The sequence below is a fragment of the Elephas maximus genome, chromosome 9, assembly GCF_024166365.1.
Source record: "Elephas maximus indicus isolate mEleMax1 chromosome 9, mEleMax1 primary haplotype, whole genome shotgun sequence".
Classification (NCBI taxonomy): Eukaryota; Metazoa; Chordata; class Mammalia; order Proboscidea; family Elephantidae; genus Elephas; species Elephas maximus.
Window position 1 is genome coordinate 65932533 of NC_064827.1, and position 16671 is coordinate 65949203.

The 16671-nt window shown below is 38.9% G+C and overlaps 1 protein-coding gene across 7 annotated transcripts in view; it reads right to left on the reverse strand.

Annotated features, from left to right (window-relative positions):
* ASTN2 (astrotactin 2) overlaps positions 1 to 16671 on the reverse strand; it is a 1062617-nt gene that overhangs the window by 20971 nt on the left and 1024975 nt on the right. For all 7 annotated transcript variants that reach the window (XM_049897085.1, XM_049897083.1, XM_049897084.1 and 4 more), the window contains 2 exons: positions 15768 to 15868; positions 7294 to 7477 (listed from right to left, as the gene is read on the reverse strand). In XM_049897085.1, the coding sequence (XP_049753042.1) occupies positions 7294 to 7477; positions 15768 to 15868 (285 nt within the window). The remainder of the gene's footprint in view (positions 1 to 7293; positions 7478 to 15767; positions 15869 to 16671) is intronic.

The following is a 16671-nucleotide window of genomic DNA, read 5'->3' on the forward strand; positions in this document are numbered from 1 at the left end:
CTTTTACATCCCTGGTAAGATTTATTCTTAAGTATTTTATCTTCTTGAGGGCTACTGTAAATGGCATTGATTTGGTGATTTCCTCTTCGATGTTCTTTTTGTTGGTGTAGAGGAATCCAACTGATTTTTGTATGTTTATCTTGTAATCCGATACTCTGCTGAACTCTTCTATTAGTTTCAGTAGTTTTCTGGAGGATTACTTAGCGTTTTCTGTGTATAAGATCATGTCACCTGCAAATAGAGATACTTTGACTTCTTCCTTGCCAATCTAGATGCCCTTTATTTCTTTATCTAGCCGAATTGCTCTGGCTAGAATTTCCAGCACAATGTTGAATAAGAGTGATGATAAAGGGCATCCTTGTCTGGTTCCCGATCTCAAGGGGAATGTTTTCAGGCTCTCTCATTTAAGGTGATGTTGGCTGTTGGATTTGTATAAATGCCCTTTATTATGCTGAGGAAATTTCCTTCTATTCCTATTTTGCTGAGAGTTTTTATCAGGAATGGGTGTTGAGCTTTGTCACATGCCTTTTCTGCATCAATTGATAAAATCATGTGATTCTTGTCTTTTGTTTTATTTATGTGTGCATTACATTAATTGTTTTTCTAATGTTGAACCATCCCTGCACACCTGGTATGAATCCCACTTGGTCATGGGGAATTATTTTTTTGATATGTTGTTGAATTCTATTGGCTAGAATTTTGTTGAAGATTTTCACATCTACATTCATGAGGGATATAGGTCTATAATTTTCTTTTCTTGTGGTGTCTTTACCTGGTTTTGGTATCAGGGATATGGTGGCTTCATAGAATGAGTTTGGGAGTATTCCGTCTTTTTCTATGCTCTGAAATACCTTTAGTAGTAGTGGTATTAACTCTTCTCTGAAAGTTTTGTAGAGCTCTGCAGTGAAGCCATCCGAACCAGGGCTTTTTTTTTGTTGGGAGTTTTTTTTATTACCTTTTCAATCTCTTCTTTTGTTATGGGTCTATTTAGTTGTTCTACCTCTGTTTGTGTTAGTTTAGGTAGGTAGTGTGTTTCTAGGAATTCATCCATTTCTTCTAGGTTTTCCAATTTGTTAAAGTACAATTTTTCATAGTAATCTGATATGATCCTTTTAATTTCAGTTGGGTCTGTTGTAATATTGCCCCTCTCATTTCTTACTCAGGTTATTTGCTTCCTCTCCTGTTTTTCTTTTGTCAGTTTGGACAGTGGTTTATCAATTTTGTTGTTTTTTTTTTTTTTCCAAAAAACCAGCTTTTGGTCTTGTTAATTCTTTCAATTGCTTTTCTGTTTTCTATTTCATTTAGTTCAGCTCCAATTTTTATTATTTGTTTTCTTCTGGTGCCTGTGGGTTTCTTTTGTTGCTCTCTATTTGTTCAAGTTGTGGGGATTCTTTGATTTTGGCCCTTTCTTCTTTTTGGATATGTGCATTTATTGGTACAAATTGGCCTCTGAGCACCGCTTTTGCTGTGTCCCAAAGGTTCCGATAGGAAGTGTTTTCATTCTCATTGGATTCTATGAATTTCTTTATTCCATCCTTAATGTCTTCTATAATACAGTCTTTTTTGAGCAGGGTATTATTCAGTTTCCAAGTGCTTGATTTCTTTTCCCTGCCTTTCCTGTTATTGATTTCCACTTTTATGGCCTTATGATCAAAGAAGATGCTTTGTAATATTTCAATGTTTTGGATTCTGCTAAGGCTTGCTTTATGACCTAGTATGTGTTCTATTCTAGAGAATGTTCCAAGCGCACTAGAAAAGAAAGTATACCTGGTTGCTGTTGGGTGGAGTGTTCTGTATATGTCTACGAGGTCAAGTTGGTTGATTGTGGCATTTAGATCTTCTGTGTCTTTATTGAGCTTCTTTCTGGATGTCCTGTCCTTCATCGAAAGTGGTGTGTTGAAGTCTTCTACTATTATTGTGGAGCTGTCTGTCTCACTTTTCAATGCTGATAGAGTTTGTTTTATGTATCTTGCAGCCCTATGATTGGGTGTATAGATATTTAATATGGTTATATCTTCTTGGTGTATTGTCCCTTTAATCATTATATAATGTCCTTCCTTATCCTTTATGATGGATTTATCTTTAAAGTCTATTTTGTCAGAAATTAATATTGCCAATCCTGCTCTTTTTTCATTGTTGTTCACTTATTTTTTTCCATCCTTTGAGTTTTAGTTTGTTTGTGTCTCTAAGTCTAAGGTGTGTCTCCTGTAGGCAGCGTATACATGGATCTTGTTTTTTAATCCATTCTGCCACTTTCTGTCTCTTTATTGGTGCATTGAGTCCATTTACATTCAGGGTAATTATGGATGGCTGTGAACTTAGTGCTATCATTTTGATGTCTTTTTTCGTGTGTTGACAGTTTCTTTTTCCCATTTGATTTTATGTGCTGAGTAGATTTTCTTTATATATTGTCCTTTCCTCATATTTGTTATTGTTGATTTTGTTTCTGCTGAGTCTCTATTTTTTTCTTGTATTTTATTTTGATGAGTAGGATAGTTTGTCTCCTTTGTGGTTACCTTCTTATTTACCCCTATTTTTCTAAATTTAAATCTGACTTTTATTTCTTTGTATTGCCGTATCTTCCTCTCCATATGGAAGGTGTTTGATTGCATTTCTTAGTCCCTCTTTATTATTCTAATGTTGTCTTCTTTTATATAATAGCATCGCTGTTACCCTGCTTTGAGCTTTTTTTTAATATATAATCCTACTTTGTTTTTTTTGATTTCCCTGTCTGGGTTGACTTCTGGTTGCTCTGCCCACTATTCTAGTCTTGGGTTGATACCTGATATTATTGATTTTCTAACCAAAGAACTCCCTTTAGTATTTCTTGTAGTTTTGGTTTGGTTTTTACAAATTCCCTCAAGCTGTGTTTATCTGGAAATGCCTTAATTTTATCTTCATATTTAAGAGACAGTTTTGATGGATATGTGATTCTTGGCAGGCAATTTTTTTCCTTCAATTTTTTAAGTTTGTCATCCCATTGCCTTCTTGCCTGCATGGTTTCTGCCGATTAGTCCAAGTTCATTCTTATTGGCTCTCCTTTGTAGGTGACTTTTTGTTTATCCCTCACTGCTCTTATAATTCTTTGTCTTTGGTTTTGGCAAGTTTGATTATAATATGTCTTGGTGTCTTTCTTTTAACATCTACCCTATGTGGAGTTCAATGTGCACCTTGGATAGATATCTTCTCATCTTTCACAATATCAGCAAAGTTTTCTGCCAAGAAATCTTCAACAATTCTCGCTGTATTTTTTGTTATCTCTCCTTGTTCTGGTACTCCAGTCACTCATAGGTTATTTCTCTTGATACAGTCCCACATGATTTTTAAGATTTCTTCATTTTTTAAAATTCTTTTATCTGATTTTTCTTCAAATATATTAGTGCCAAGTGATTTACCTTCGAGTTCTGAAATTCTAGCTCCTACTTGCTCAACTCTGCTCTTCTGACTTTCTATTGAGGTGTCTACTTCTGTAATTTTATTGTTAATCTTCTGAATTTCTGATTGCTGCCTGTCTATGGATTTTTCCAGCTTATTAAACTTTTTATTATGTTCCTGAATAATCTTTCTAATTTCTTCAGTTGCTTTATCTGTGTGTTCCTTGGCTTGTTCTGCATATTGTCTCATTTCCTTCCTGATGTCTTGAAGGGCTCTGTATATTAAACTTTTGTATTCTGTATCCGGTAATTCCAGGAATGCACTTTCAATGAGAAGATTTGTAGCTTTGAGAGCCTATTGAGGTGATCATAGTCTCTTTCTTTATGTGACTTGATATTGACTGTTGTCTCTGAGCCATCTATAAGTTATTGTATTAGTTTATGATTGCTTACTGTGTCGTAGCTTCTTGCTTTGTTTTGTTTTGTTTTGATATACCCCTATGCGTTGCTTGAGGGAGCTAGCTTGATTATTTTCACCTTTGGAGCTCTGATGTCCTCTTCCCAGATGGCTAGAGCTGTTATCAGGTATATCTGTCTAGGTGTCCATCAGTTTTCGTGCATGAATTCAGCTCAGGTTTCCAGGTAGCTGTCATCAAGTGTGTGGTACAGGCTCTGTCCTACAGTCTTAGAGGGGCAGGGGTGGCTGGCATATATACTGGTATCTGATTGCAGCAGGGGGTTATGCTCTGAACAAGGCAGGGGGCTGAGAACCGACCCCTGAGTGTCTCTGAGGAAAGTGCGTCCCTTTTTCCTACAGAGTGCAGGTTGGTGGGTTCTGCAGAGGGACCACGGGCACCCAAAGTTTTTGGTTCTGGGGGTGGGAGGTACCAGTTATCTTTGGACCCCTGTCGCGGGTGGCTGGGTGGCCTGAGTGGTTACCAGTCCTTAGGTCCCTGAAGTGGGTAGGTAGGGACCTTGTTTAATAGGCAAAGCAATGTCAAACATCAAACATCCATCTCTCCACTGCACAGCTGAAATGGTTGGAGTCTGCCAACAAGGGCCTATTCTCCCGAAATAGGCCCACACAGGTCCATGCAGAAGGGAAAGGTGCTCAAAGTCCACGGATGGTTTATGCCTGGACAGGAGCTGCTTCTGTCCTGAGCTCCCTGGTTAGTGGAGCTAGCAAATTATCTTTTCCCCCAAATGCAATTTTTTTTTCCTTCCCCAAGGCCTGGAAGATGGCTCTAGGTGCTCAACAGTGCCTATCTCAGGCTCAGGGAATTCAGCCGCTGAAGCGGGTTTGCTGGTAGGGGGGCACGTTAAAATATATGCAAGTACTTAGCTTTTGCCCAGAGCGCTGTTCTCCTCAGGTTCCAGAGGTGTGAGTAGGCTGTGTGTCTGGCTACTTCTCCCTGAGGAAGCTGCGGCCGAATGCTAGTACCAGCCCACTGCCACCACCGCTCCGGGAATGGTGCCTGAGGGCTCCCCGTGATTCAGGTCCAGTAACTCCTCTCCGCTTCTGAATGGCCTCTTCCTCTTCCTGCCCCTCAGTTCATTTTCTAAGCTTGCCTTTGAAGCTCAGGGCTTCCAGCTTGTCACAAATATACTCATTTCACTTGTTTTTTTGGGTCTTTGTTGTAAAGAGGGCTAGCTGGATACATCTGTCTATTCTACCATCTTGGCTCCCCCTCCCCAAAACTGTAAATCTTTACAAAGCAGACTGCCACATCTTTTTCCTGTAGAGCCGCTGGTTAGCATTTGAGCGCTTTGACCACTAGGCCACCAGGGTGCTTGTAAACCATAAAAAATCCACTCCTGTTAAGTCGATTCCAACTCAAAGAGACCTTAGAGGACAGAGTAGAACTGTCTCATAATCTTTACAGAAGCAGACTGCCACATCTTTCTCCCCTGGAGCTGCTGGTGGGTTCGAGACACTGACCTTTCAGTTAGCAGCCTAGCACAAACCATTTGCTCCACCCAGGAACCACTATTTCCTTATCATCTATGCAATGAGGAGGATACCCTATTTTGCCGAGCTCACAGGGTCATTTCGAAAGTTTTTAAAGCATAAGGGGCTTGCTGCTCAGTAAATATTTCAGGAAGCCATGCAATTTTCTACAATGCCATCCATGGGTGTTGCCCTGGCTCAGGCTACCACGCTGTTTCCCTGATCATTACCACAACAGCCACTAGGGCCTCACTGTCTCCTCTTGCCCTGACCCCACTAGTCCATTCTCAGAACTTCAGTCAGAGTGGTCTTTCTTGCAGGAAGATCAGATGATACCATCCCCCTGTGAAAAACACTTGAAAAGCTTCTCGTTACCCTTGGGAGATAATCCAAACTCCTTAACCCTACTTAAAGGGCATTCAGGATCTGGCCCCTGCTGACCTCTCTCTTCTTATCTCTTATCACTCCTGCTGTCAGGCACTTTGCTCCAACTACATGGAAATTCTTCAGTTCCTCCAAACACAGTATTTGCCAGAGTGTAGGAGTTACCCTGGTGTTTTGGAAAGGATTTTAGGTGGTACTTAAGACAATCACAGATCTAGGATTCAACAATGAACCACATAAAGAGAAGCCTTTGGTTCACTTTGCATTTTTCCCCCTCCTTCAGATTAATTTAAAGAAGAAAGTCTTGTTTTGGTGCTGTGTCTTTAACACTTCTCTAACACTTGTTAATCTTCCTTGAACAACATTGCTTTCTGGTTTTCCCCGGTTGTATTGCATGTTTAGGTTTCATTTTCAATTAAAGACAGATGGTAATGGTTTTTCTTTATAAGATGTGCTTTCTTTTCAAGTATATTTTGAATAAGTAATGATTCTATTTAAGAAAGAAATATATAAGTAAAGCATATAGGTATGCTGATATGGTGAGAATCATTAACATAAGAGACAAATGATCAAAATTTGAACAAAAACAAACTCTAATGTGACAGTCTCTCCTCTGAGCACTTACCAGGCTAGTCCTTCCCCCCAGCATACCTTCACTCTCCTTGCCCTCCACATGCCTAACTCTTACTCATCCTTTAGGACTCAGAGTCTCAACTAGTCCAGGTAGGTGCCTATGCCTCATGTTCCCAAAGGGTCCTGTTTTTCTGCTTTCATGACACTTATTATTCCTATTCATTGCAATTGTGTGTTTAATTACTGGCATTATCCAGTCAACAGTAATCCATGTGTAGGTAGAGAACTTTTCTGTCTTTTTATCACTGCATCGTCACAACCACCATGTAAACAGTGCTACAAGGTAAGTGTGTGCCAAATGAAAGAATGAATGCTGCTGTTAAATGCAAGACATGAAATGCAACCACCACTTCATATACTACTTTATGAAATTTCAGAGGATAGCAACTGTGATTTTGTTAAGTTTGAAGTCACCATGTTGCCTAGCACAGGTGGTGGTACAGTCACTCCTAAGGACAAAAATCATGCCTTAATAATATTGAATTCACAAATATATTTAGCCATGGTCACTAATGGATTTTAGTCAAGATCATAGGTATTTACTTCAGAAAAAACTCAGATTTTAATGCAGGAGTAGAAACGGCCTTAGATTATGAGTCATAGCCCTGCCACTGTGCCACTCTGAAATCTTGGTTAGGATACATCATCCCCTTGAGGAGTCTAAGTTTTCCTATCTGTAAAACTGGGGGTGGGAGATGGAGAAAAGACTGATTGAGCCAAAAAGCACTGGTCTCTCTCCTCTATTTGACATTTGAGGAGTCCAAGAAGCTAAAATTCCAAGATTCTTTCATTCTCCCTGCCCATTTTCCATCTTAAGCCCTGACATGACTAATGCGACCACCATTCTTATTTATTTGATAAAGTCCATTCTCAGTCTATGGAAAACAAGAGTCCATTAAAGTTGAGTGTAAGTAAGATGAATTGACCCCTCCACCCACACTCATAACTCCATACCTGGGCCCCAGCTCATCCTCACTCCTCCAGACAAAGTCTCCGAACTTTTCATAGTGAGAGTTGTAGTGGTGCTGGACTCGAAATAGCATAGAAGCTGAGACCTCCATCAGCGTGTTATAGGCAGTCTGCTGTTCCTTCCCACTTGTGTACCCATTGTACAAATTGTAGATCTTGTCAGCTATCTCTGAGAGGGAAGAAATGGACGCACAGATTACTGGGCAGTAGAAAAAGTGAAGATGGAAACATGGCTTACAACAAGAAAGACGTTGATACACGGTACTTCATTTGCATTGTCTTTGGAAGCAGACAAACCTTATTTCCATCCTGAATATGATATTGATTGGTGGTGTTCTGTTTTTTAATCTATCTACTGGAGATAAGTGATACCTGCTCTGGAAGTACATTGAGAAAATTAAGTTTAAAAATGGTTGTAAAGCACTTAACACAGGGCCTAGAATAAAGTTAAAAACCAGGTGCCATCAAGTTGGTTCTGACTCAATGGTGACTCCATGTGTGTCAGAGTAGAACTGTGCCTCATAGGGTTTTAAATGGCTGATTTTTCAGAAGGAGATTACCAGGGCTTTCTTCCAAGGAGCCTCTGGGTGGATTCAAAAAGCCAACCTTTCAGTTAGCAGCTGAGTGCATTAATTGTTTGCACCACCCAGGGACTCCAGCATAGCTAGTGTTCATATTTGCTAGCTTGATCATTACTATAATTACTGTGCCCATGGTTTAAGAGAAAACTCCAAACAAGTGCAGAGGCTTAAATAAACTGTGTTGAGCTCATCTCAACAGCCTCCTTCTAGGTCTCCCTGCCTGCCCTATCTCCTCTCTGTAATATTTTTAACACACTTCTGTGATCAGGTCTGACCAGAACCCCATAAAAAAACCTTCCAGAGAAAATTTTGACTCTTCACCATTCCAAGTCATTCCTAGTCCTTCAGCCATTCCTACTAATGATGTTCCTTAAATTCATCATAGGCTGATCCTCTGAATAGAAGGCACATTCTTTCAATTTTGAAGACTGTAATCAGAATCTATGGACTTCTGGGAGGATAGTGGTATGAGCAGGTCTAGGATCCCAACCCTCTCACATGAGCTTCATCAGAGCAACTAGAAATCTGCAATCTCAACTCTGCAAGAACTATGAAAAGTAAGCAAAAAAAAAAAAAAAAGGATTACAATAATTAACCACACACTGAAACAAGCAAAGGGCAGCTTTTAAATGGTAGAAATACTTCTTTTTCTACTGTCTTTATCCCTTCCCCTCCTGGTGCAGTAGCCAGGTGGCTGAAGCAGAGGTGGATCATGACTCATATTCTTAATGAGGGACTCCTGATCCCTGGCTTTGGAGTGAGGAGGACAAACTTACATGGCAGACTATTCAATGTGTCTCCTCTGATCTGTGTAGTAACTGCCTGAAGGACAGAAACCTAAGTCTGGGCTGAATTGGAGCTCACACAAGGCAGGGGAGGAAATGGTGAGCCAAAAAATAAAGGCTGACAATTTCTTGCAGAAATTAATGCTTTTATAAAAGCACTGTCTTTACAGAGGAATTAAAAGCCACATGCTCATTCAGTGCTACACACTGTAATAGTTTAATGTCCCAGCTTCAATAAAAGATCACAGGCATAAAAAGAAACTGGAAATGATGGCCCATTCAAAAGAACAAGACAAAGGAAAAGAAATCGTCTCTATGGAATCCTAGACAATGGACAGACTAGAAGACTTCAAAACAACAGTACTAAACACACACAAGGAACTAAAGAAAACCAGGGACAAAGAACTAAAAGAAATCAGAAAAACAATTCATGAACAAAATGAAAATATCAATAAAGAGATAGGCATTATAAAAAGGAATGAAACAGAAATATTTGAGCTTAAAAATACAATAATTAAAATAACAAACACAATGGAAGGGTTCAACAGCAGACTTGAAGCAAACATGGACCGAATTAAAGGGAGAAATAGATGGTTCTACAATAATACCTGGAGACTTTAACATACCACTTTCAATAATGGACAGGATTTCTAGAATGAAAATCAATAAGGAAATAAAGAAATTTGAGCAACTTGATAAACAAACTAGACTTATTAGACATATATAGAATACGCCAACCAAAAACAGAACAATACATATTCTTCTCTAGTGCACAGGGATCATTTTCCAAGTAGACCATTTGTTAGGTCACAAAAGAAGTCTCAATAAATTTAAAAAAGATTCAAATACACAAAGTATCTTTTTTGATCACAATGGAAGGAATCTAGAAACTACTAACAGAAGAATATACAAATAGGTGGAAATTAAGCAACACACTATTAAACAACCAATTGTTTAAGGCAGAAATCAAGAGAGAAATCAGAAAATATTTAGAGTCAAATGAACCCAAAACCACAACATACCAAAACTTATGGGACGCAGCAAAGGCAGTGCTCAGATTAAAATTTGTAGTGGGAAAGAACTATATTAAAAAAGAAGAAAGATCTCAAATCAATAACCTAAATTTACAACTTGAGGAAATAGAAAAAGAAGAGCAAACAAATCCCACAACTACAAGAAGGAAGAAAACAACAAATAATAGAGCAGAAATAAAAGAAATAGAGAACAGGAAAAGAATAAATGAACCAGAAGTTGTTTTTTTTGAACTGACAAAACTTTAGCTAGACTAACGAAGAAAAAAAGAGAGAAGACGCAACTAACTAAAATCAGAAATGAAAGTGGGGACATTACAACTGACTAAAAAGATCATGAGAATATTATGAACGAATGTGCACCAACAAATTAGGTAACGTAGGTGAAATGGACAAATTCCTATTGTTGTAGCTGTTATGTACCATGGAGTTTGTTCTGGTTCATAGTTACCCTATGTACAACAGAACGAAACACTGCCCAGTCCTCACTATTATTGTTATGCTTGAGCCCATTGTTGCAGCTACCATATCAATTCATCTCATTAAGGATCTTCCTCTTTCTCGCTGACCCTCTAGCTTGCCAAGCATGATGTCCTTCTCCAGGTATTGATCCCTCCTGATAACATGTCCAAAGTATGTGAGATGAAGCCTCACTATCCTTGCTTCTAATGAGCATTCTGGCTGTACTTCTTCCAAGACAGACTTTTTTCATTCTTCTGGCAGTCCACGGTATAGTCAATATTCTTCGCCAGCACCATAATTCAGGCATAAAGTTCTTATTCAGTCTTCTTTATTCATTGCCCAGCTTTCTCACTGAAAACACCATGGCTTGGGTCAGGGGCCCCTTAGTACTTAAAGTGACATCTTTGCTTTTTTACACTTTAAAGAGGTCTTTTGCAGCAGATTTACCCTTCAAATTTACAACTTCAACATTTTTTCCATTTATCATGAAGTTGCTTAGTGGTCCAGTTGTGAGGATTTTTATTCTACATTAAGGTGTAATCCACACTGAAGGCTGTAGTCTTTGATCTTTGTCAATAAGTGCTTCAAGTCTTCTTCGTTTTCAGCAAGCAAGGTTGTGTCATCCGTATAACAAAGGTTGTTAATGAGTCTTCTTCCAATCTTGAGGCCACGTTCTTCTTCATATAGTCCAGCTTCTCAGATTATTTACTGAACATATAGATTGAATAACTATGGTGAAAGAATACAGCCTTGACACACACCTTTCTTGATTTGAAACCATGCAGTATCCCCTTGCTCTGTTTGAACGACTGTCTCTTGGTCTATGTGCAAGTTCCTCATGAACACAATTAAGTGTTCTGGAATTCCCATTCTTCGCAATGTTATCCATCATTTGTTATGATCCACACAGTTGAATGTCTTTGCATAGTCAATAAAACACAGGTAAACATCCTTCTGGTGTTCTCTGCTTTCAGCCAGGATCCATCTGACATCAACAATGATATCCCTTGCTCCTCATCCTCTTTTGAATCAGGCTTGAATTTCTGGCAGTTCCCTGTCGATGTACTGCTGCAACTGCTTTTCAATGATCTCCTGCAATATTTTACTTGTGTGTGATATTAATGATATTGTTTGAGAATTTCTGCATTCTGTTGGATCACCTTTCTTTGGAATGGATACAAATATGGAGCAGTTGTACAAATATGGCCAGTCAGTTGGCCAGGTAGCTGTCTTCCAAATTTCTTCACATAAATGAGTGAGCACTTCTAGCACTGCATCCATTTGTTGCAACATCTCTATTGCTATTCTGTCAATTCCTGAAGCCTTGTTTTTCACCAATGATTTCAGTGCAGCTTGGACCTCTTCCTTCAGTACCATCAGTTCTTGATCATATGCTACCTCCTGAAATGGTTCAATGTCAACCAATTCTTTTTGGTACAATGACTCTGTGTATTCGTTTCATCTTCTTTTGATGCTTCCTGTGTCATTTAGTATTTTCCCCATAGAATTCTTCAGTATTGCAACCTGAGGCGTGAATTTTCTGTTCAGTTCTTTTAGCTTGAGAAATGCTGAGTGTGTTCTTCTCTTTTGGTTTTGTAACTCTAGGTCTTTGCACATTTCATTATAATACTTTACTTTGTCTCCTCGAGTTGCCCTTTGAAATCTTCCTTTCAACTCTTTTATTTCATCATTTCTTCTTTTCACTTTAGGTACTCTATGTTCAAAAGCAACTTTCAGAGTCTCTTGTAACATCTGTTTCAGTCTTTTCTTTCTTTCCTGTCTTTTTAATGACCTCTTGCTTTCTTCATGTACGATGTCCTTGATGTCATGGTCTTCGGTCATTAGTATTCAATGCATCAAATCTATCCTTGAGATGGTCTCTAAATTCAGGTCTCTAAATTGAGGTCTCTAAATTCAAGGTTGTACTATGGCTCTCGTGCACTTGTTTTAATTTTCTTCAGCTTCTTCTTGAACTTGCATATGAGCAACTGATGGTCTGATTCATAGTCGTCCCCTAGCCTTGTTCTAACTGATGATATTGAGCTTTTCCATCCTTTCCTTCCACAGAAGTAGTAGATTTGATTCCTGTGTATTCCATCTGGTGAGATCCAAGCATATGCTCGCTGTTTATGTTGTTGAAAAAAGGTATTAGCAATGAAGAAGTCGTTGGTCTTGCTAAATTGTATCATGTGATCTCCAGTGTTGTTTCTATCACCAAAGCCATATTTTCCAACTACCAATCCTTCTTGTTTGTTTCCAACTTTCTCATTCCAATTGCCACTGATTATTAATGCATCTTGATTGCATGTCTGAACAATTTCAGACCACAGAAGCTGATAAAAATCTGCAATTTCTTCATCTTTGGCCTTAGTGGTTGGTGTGTAAAATTGAATAATAGACATATTAACTGGCCTTCCTTGTAGGTGTATGGATATCATCCCATCACTGACAGTGTTGTTCTTCAGGATAGATCTTGAAATGTTCTTTTTGATGATCAAAGTGAGATGCCATTTCTTTTCAATTTGTCATTCCCTGGATAGTAGACTATATGATTGTCTGATTCAAAATCACCAATACCAGTCCATTTCAACTCACTAATGCCTAGAATATCAATGTTTATGCATTCTATTTCATTTCTGATGATTTCCAATTTTCCTAAATACATACTTTGTGCATTCCATGTTCTTATTAGTAATGGATGTTTGCAGCTGTTTCTTCTCATTTTGAGCTGTGCCACATCAGCAAACGAAAGCTTGACTCCATTAATATCATTAAGGTCGACTCTCCTTTGAGGAGGCAGCTTTTCCCCAGCTGTCTTTTGAGTACTTTCCAACCTGAGGGACTCATCTTCCAGCACTGTATTACACGATGTTTCACTGCTATTCATAAGGTTTTCACTGCCTAATTTTTTTTTTTTTTTTTTTGGAAGTAGACTGCCAGGTCCTTCTTCCTAGTCTGTCTTAGTCAGGAAGCTCAGCTGAAACCTGTCCACCATGGATGACCCTGCTGGTATTTGAAAAAATGGTGGCATAGCTTCCAGTATCACAGCAACATGCAAGCCCCCACAGTATGACAAACTGAAAGACTCACGGGATATAAAATATCTAGAATAGGCAAATACATAGAGACAAAAGTTTATTAGTGCTTACAAAGTGTGGGTGGGAGGGGGAAGGGTGAATTGTTGTTTAAGGGGTACTAAGTGTCTGTTAGGAGCTCTGATGGCACAACTGTTAAGAGTTAGGCTGCTCGCCAAAAGGTTAGCAGTTTGAATCCACTAGCCGCTCCTTGGAAACCCTATGGGTCTGCTCTACTCTGTCCTATAGGTTTGCTATGAGTCAGAATAGACTCAGTGGCAATGGGTTTGGTTTTTTTGCTTCAGAGTGTCTGCTAAGACTTATGAAAAAAAATTGGAAACAGTGGTGATGCCTGTAAAACATGGGGAACATAATTAATGTCACTAAACTGTACATGTAAAAATGGTTGAAATGGCAAATGTTTTATTATATATATTTTACCACACACACACACACAACAAAAACAGTGACAATACCAAATGCTGGTAAGGATGTGGAAAAACTGGTTTGCTCATATGTTCCTGGTGGGAATATAAAATGGTACAGCTACTCTGGAAAACAGAGAAGCGGTCCTTAAAAAATCAAATATGCAACTACTATATGACCCAGAAATTGTACTCTTGGGTGTTTGTCCTAAGGACATTAAAACTCATGCTCACACAAAAACCTTTACACAAATGTTTGTTGAAGTCTTATTTGTAATAGCTAAAGACTGGAAACAACCCAGGTGTCTTTCAATGGATGACCGGTTAAACAAACAGAGGTACATCTATACAATGGGACTATATTCAACAATAAAAATGAATGAAATACTGATACATGCAGTAACCTGAATAAATTCCCAGAGAATTATGCTGAGTGAAAAAAGCCAATCCTAAAAGATCATACATTGTATGATTTCATTTATATAACATCTTGAAATGACAAAAGTATAGAAATGGTAACAGATTAGTGGTTGCCAGAGACTAAGAATTAGGTGGTGATGGGAGGGAAGTGGATATGACTAAAAAGGGCAACATGAGGGATCTTTGTGGTGATGGAAATATTCTGTATCTTGGCTGTATTAATATCATTATCCTGGTTGTGCTATTGTTCTATAGCTTTGCAAGATGTTGCCATTGGGGAAACTGAGTAAAAAGTACATGGGATGTCTGTTTCATTTCTTACAACTGCATGTGAATCTACAATTATTTAAAAGCAAAATAAAATTATATATATATAAATAAAAATAACCCATTGCTGTCAAGTTGATTCTGACCCATAGCAACCCTATATATATATCTCCCCAAATCATTGCTAACAATGGCTGCCTCTGGGAGAATCTGGGGGACTGGGGATCAGGATCAGAGGAACATTTACTTTGCACTATTTTCTACTCTGATTTTTTTTTTTAATTTTCTTATTTTTTTTAACCATGTGTTGTCTAAAAATTTATTTAGAGAAAACAACAACCAGCAGGAAATCATCTCAAATCCTCTCATCTTGGAGACCAATAGCTCAACATCCCCTCTGTCTCGTATCGCACAAAACATTTATTATTGAGCTGATCAGGGCCATTTAAAAAAATGTCAGTCTCTTCCCCTAGAACACAGACTCCTAAAAGGCAGAGACCATGTCTCCACTGTGTTGCTTATTCCCAGACACTTAGGAAATATTTGCTCAGCACCAGGATGCCTGAGTTACCATCACATTTTTGCTAATCCTGATGTAAAAATGCCCAAGAACTAAGTATGTAATGGGTCTGATGTATTGTTGCATTTTTCAGGTGTCTTTGCCTGATATGTACAAGTTCATGCACCAGGGGCAGCAAAAAGTTTAATCTTGCATGCTAACTCTGACTGAGAGTCACTGACTGCAGCTCTGTGCTGAGAATTCTGAGCCACCACTGGGCTAGAGGAGAAAGCGCTCTGACCAGTTGTAATGTCTGCCATGGGCACAGCAAGGTGAAATGGTCTTCTGCGTGCCACTTGTTTGCCATTTCTAGCATAGAATCAAGGCAAAGAAAATGACTGGTCCTTAACAAGTATAATCCAAGGGACAGGACACAGGCTTGAGCCTCTGACCCTTCGCCATTCCTTGCCTCTAAGTCAGAACGTGGAAAACCTCTCAAAAGAGAAGCAAGCTTGACCACTGGCAAAAATATTGTTAACCAAGTCCAATTTCCTTCTTGGTTTTGATTATTTTTGCCCCCTTTTCCTCCTGTTTTTTCCATTTCTTTATTTTCTTCCCCCTATTCCAACATGGGAGCCCTGGTGGTTCAATGGTTAAGAGGTTGGCTGCTAGCCAAAAGGTCAGCCATTTGAATCCACCAGCTGCTCTTTGGAAACCGTATGGGGCAGTTCTACCCTGTCCTACAAGGTTGCAATGAGTTGGAATCAACTCCATGGCAATTTTTTTTTTTTTTCAAATGGGTATGCCAATATGTGTTTATGCGTGTGGAAGGTAGTGGTTAGGGACTTTGGGGTGCAGAACTCAGCGAGGGGAAATTTGGAATTTACCTGGGAAGTGAAGAAATGGGTTACCTACCTTCTGCCTTGTTGTCATCCACTAGTGGACAGGCTGTCCTCAGAGTCACCGTGCTGAGCTCTGAGTGCCGCCCCCGTGTATCCACAGCATACAGAGTAAACCTGTAGCACAAGAAGAAAACACAGTGCCAAGCTGTAACTTCAAAAAAGGCACTGGAAGCTGAGGGAGGAACATAAAAATCAAGGCACAGGAGTAGTGGTTGAATGAACCCAGGGATGCTTAGGTTGAAGGAGAAATTATTTGAGGAAAAAAATAATGATAATTACAAAACATTTATTGAGCACTGATTGCCTGCTAGGTACTTACACTTAACCTCTTAATTTACAATTAAATAAGCTTAGAAGACAGGCATTATTATAACCCCTAATTCACCAATGAAGAAATTGAGACTTCGATTATGTATATTTCCATGATCTCACAGATAATTAGGGATAGAGCAGCGGTTTAAAACTAGGGATTCTGGCTCCAGGGCCTGAAAAGGGAACCCCAGTACTATCTTGTATGGCTGAATATAGTTATATATATCCCTTCTTTGACTGATTTAAAACAAATACTTATTGAACATCAACTATGTGCCAGGAACTATTTTAGGTGCTAAGGTTATAAAGATGAACAAGAAAGTTAAGAACCCTGCCTGCATGAAGCCAATCAAAAAGTAAACAAACAAAAATAGAAATAATAAGTATAATGGCAGAATATAACAGGCTAATGTGAAAAAGAGTAATGTGTGAGTGTAGGGGTGTACTTCAGATAAGGTGGTCCACAAAGGCCTCAGTGAGAGGGAAGGTTTGATCTGAGATCTGAATAATGAGAAAGAACAGGCTTTATGGCAGGAAGATCAGAGGGGTCGGGGCAGGGGCATTTTAGGCAGGGAGATCAGCAAGTGCAAAGTCCCTGGAGAGAG